Consider the following 4135-nt stretch of genomic DNA (forward strand, 5'->3'; position numbering starts at 1 on the left):
GCCGCTCTGCTGATCCAGTACCAGGTGTGACTCAGGACAAAGGAGCAAAAGCCTGAAAGGACGTTCCAGGGGGGCTTTAAGTACCTTGTCTGCTGGGCTGGAAAGATGATGGAGAGCACAGGCGGGCCGTATCTGAACACCGCTGCTGTGACGTCCCCTGTGGGAATAGCTCGTTTGCTGCAGATGACGTTTGGATGTACCACATTCAGCCTGGTAGCGCACCAGGGGGGATTCAGTGCAGCGTACGGCACTTTCTGCATGTTTGTCTGGACCTTCTGTTTCGCCGTCACCGTCTTCATCATCACCTGCGAGTTCACGCATCTGCACAGCTGCCTCAGCATCTCCTGGGGCAACTTCACGGCCGCTTTTGCCATGCTCGCCACGCTCATGTCCGTCACGGCCGCAGTGATTTACCCTCTTTACTTTGTCCAGCTTGACTGTTACCCCATCGGCTGTGAGGTGAGAGACTTTCGCATTGCAGCCAGCGTCTTCGCAGCCCTCCTCTTCGTCGTATACGCCGCCGAGGTGTTCCTAACCAGGGCAAAACCAGGACAAGTCCAAGTCACCAGTTACATGGCCACCGTCTCTGGGCTCCTGAAAATCGTGCAGGCCTTCGTGGCCTGTATCATTTTTGGGGCACTGGTGAACGACAGCCAGTACAGCAAATACGTGGCGACGCAGTGGTGTGTGGCTGTCTACAGCTTCTGCTTCGTGGTGACAGTGGTCGTTGTGGCCTTCAGCGTCACAGGTAAGACCGCCTTGCTGTGGTTCCCCTTTGAGCGCTCTGTGGTTGTCTACACCTTCGGGGCCGTGCTGCTGTACGTCAGCGCGGCTGTCATCTGGCCGGTGTTCTGCTTCGACAGCAAGTATGGCTCTCCACGGCGCCCCAGCCTCTGCGCCAAGGGCCGCTGCCCCTGGGACAGCCAGCTGGTGATCGCCATCTTCACCTATGTGAACCTGCTGCTCTACATCGTGGACCTGGCGTACTCCCAGCGCATCCGCTTTGTCTCACACCTCTAAAGGTGGGTCCGCTGCCGCAAAGTCATCCTGGCACCAGCAGCCAGGGATGCCGCAGGAGATGGGATGTGGGGAAGGGGGCCTTGGTCAGGCACGCGTGCAAGAACCATCAACCAAATGTCAAAGTCGAACCTGACTGGACCAACAAATTCATGGGCTGTAGTGGGTGGGCTGCAGGTGATGCTCGGAAAAGCCCTCCTCCCCCATCCTTCAACATCTGCCTCAGCCGTTGGGTGCCCGAGCGAAGAAATGGTGCAGCTCAAAGGATGCAAAATGGCCTCTCCAGGCAGCAGAAATGCTGCTACAACAGGGGATCTGCAGGCTACTGTGTTGCTGAGCCAAATATTAGGAAAGACATCAAGGATTTTGAAACTGTTACCAACACTTGCCTGTAATCAAGTGACTCTCCAGGAAGTGGGAAAGTTAACAGCTGCATCAAGGAACACCAGTTCTGGAGATGAAAAACAATCCCTTGGAGTTTGGGCTAGTTCGGGCTGTGGTGAGACATGGGAAATTCCAGTCAGGATGTTTCTGAGAAGAACATCATAGCTATAACAGTATTTTGCAGATTACCAGTCCTTTCCTTTCATCTCCTCCCCTTTGCTGTTTAGCACAGAAAAGAATATCCTCAAGCATGTGCCTTGGGGGGAGGCATGGGATATTCCTATTTAGCAAACATTACAGAGTCATTACAGAAATGAAAATTGGTGAAATCAGGGCTCTACTGCCAAGAAACAGGGTGCACAACAGAGCCAGGCTGCAGAATAACCATGTGTAACCTGGCATCCTAGCTCCAGCAGAACCAGAAGGTATCTTGGCACGTGCTCTGTACCAATTCACATACCCCTGTTTCTTGACACCGATGTCAATAATTTTCTTTCTGGAAGCTTAAAGATAGATTCTGCGGGGAGGAGGGCATGGGGTGCAGCGGGGATTTGACCTCATAGCACTGCATGGCAGACCAGACCGAGGGGGCACAGACAGGATGCGACAAAACTTGTATGCGATGGAAACAACCCGGGAGCGCTGCCCTAGCCCAGCCCAGAGACTAGGATTCCCGAGCTCTTTGCGTCACCAACGAGCTGCATTTCTCCGACCCATCCCTGACAAAACTCCCACTTTGAAGTCCCACATTGCATAGCTCAGATTTCAAGCTTAATAGGAAGAAATGTTCTTCATTTCTGATCCAGCGAGAAACCAAAGCAGTCTGAGTACTTGTGCAGAAAGCATGCAGACTAGATAGGTTTGGTTAAAACATAAAGTAGGTGACTGTCAAAAGCAAGATTTATTTTTAAAGCAAATTAAAATAAAGCTGAATGGCAGACTTACATACTGCACCTCCAGAGCTTCGTATACTTTCATCTTGCTCTCCCCACAGCTTTTATTTTACCAGACATCATAGCATTTCTGCTTTCTGCCGGAAAGCACAGCTCAATTTATTTTGACATATGAAGGCTGAACGCAGCCCCAAAAAAGTACATGCACAAGACAGCTGAGACCCCTGACTGACATTCTCTGCAGGAGAGTGACTCAGGAAAAAGGAAGGAAACTTTCCTTTCGTCAGTGATTTGTCTGGGGGTTGAAAAGCAAAGGAAAAAACTGTCGGGGCAGGTTGTGTTGGGTAGTTCTGCTCCGAGCAATGAACCAGCCTGAAGAGGTGGGACTTGCCAGCTCAGGGAACGGGTTGGGAATGAGTACTCAGCATAAAGGGACCTGCCGAGGGGATCTTCCTGTCCCCAAGTCCCCATTAAGGGCAGGAAATCTGGAAGAGAACGGTCCAACAAGAGGCTGGCCAGCTGGTTCTGGGGCGAGACCCAAGATCATCTACTATAGACATGACCCGGGATATCAGAGAGATTTATTACTTGCCCAGAAGAAATTAAGGGGTTGTACAAACGTGAAATGCTAATTCGGGAAATTGATTTGCTTTGGAGGAGGCAGTGTACAGAGAGCCGCTGCCCACAAAAGGAACCGTGAGTGTTTACGATGTGTTCTTCTCAAACCTGTCGCTCTGGACAAATCCAGCTGTGACACTTAACAAAACAAAACAAAATAAGTCATGTTTAATATAGAGCACTGAAAATCAAAACGGGTGCCTGTGAACCATCACGGCTTTGGTTACAAAATTCAGACCTGCAAAACCAGGAGTACTGCTTTATGGGAGCGCCGTCCTGGGGGGCTCTGAGGGGGAGGCCAGGGAGAGGGGCATCAGGGCAGGATCCCCCGGCAGCGGCTGCTTCTCTCCGGAGATGACGCTGCGAGTCCTTCGGGCAGCAAAGTCTCTCAGAAAGCTCCTCAGCTGGTTAACGCCTTTTCCAGCTGTGCATTTGCTTGCTTTTGCTGCGAAGACTTTGTACCAAGTAGGAGCAACGAGCAGGGATAAAATCTGCAAATGCCACAAGCTGATGCAACTCAGGCAGTGCCAGGGACACGCAGAAAGACCCAGGAGAAACTGGTAACTGAGAAACAATGGGGGTAAAACTTTTTGCCTGCACAACAGGGAGGAAATAGAATTTGACGTGGAAATCATGATACCACTGACTGGAGGAGTGGAAAGACAAGCCCTTGCCAAGAACAGCGTGTTCAGATTTAGCTTTCTCATCCACCAGCCAAAGACTGAGCAAAAAATGTTAGCATGGTCAAAATGGCAAAAAAAAATAAATTGTGTGGACAACAATCTAGTCTTTTAGGAGGAAAAAAAATAAAACCCTCATGCCTCGGTGGTTGAACACTCACCAACCATTGGAAACTATGAGATTACTCAATCTAGGACAAAGAATGTCCGATATCCGCTCAATGTGATTTCAAGAACCAAGCCTGTCATGATTTAGTTAATTAAAAATCTCTTTCCAGGGCTCATCTTTCCCCATAATAAGTCCTGATGAAGCAACTTGCCACACAACAGGCTTCCTCCAACACGAATCCCCTCGGCTCCGCTGGCAGCGTATCTCAGCGCGTCCGGGTGTTCCTTTGGAGCTCTGGGTTTGTGCTGCCCATGTACACGGCTCCTGGGAACCTCAATATACGCGTATGCGTAAAATTCGAATCTTTAATGGTTGGGGGTTGGTTTTGTCCTTTCTCTTGCCGGAGCCCGGGGCTCGGGGCCGCGCTCACGGCC

General features: G+C 50.7%; 1 protein-coding gene across 1 annotated transcript; it reads left to right on the top strand.

Moving 5' to 3' along the window:
- Window positions 1-105: 105 nt before the first annotated feature.
- MYADML2 (myeloid-associated differentiation marker-like 2) lies at window positions 106-1020 on the top strand. Its single transcript, XM_009879198.1, has one exon. The coding sequence runs from the start codon at window positions 106-108 to the stop codon at window positions 1018-1020; it is 915 nt and encodes a 304-aa protein (XP_009877500.1).
- The last annotated feature ends 3115 nt before the right edge of the window (window positions 1021-4135 follow it).

Source organism: Apaloderma vittatum, unplaced genomic scaffold, assembly GCF_000703405.1.
Source record: "Apaloderma vittatum isolate BGI_N311 unplaced genomic scaffold, ASM70340v1 scaffold44601, whole genome shotgun sequence".
NCBI classification, from domain to species: domain Eukaryota; kingdom Metazoa; phylum Chordata; class Aves; order Trogoniformes; family Trogonidae; genus Apaloderma; species Apaloderma vittatum.

Coding starts and splice junctions, on each gene's coding strand:
- MYADML2 (XM_009879198.1), top strand. CDS start 106: ATGATGGAGAGCACAGGCGGGCCGTATCTGAACACCGCTGCTGTGACG.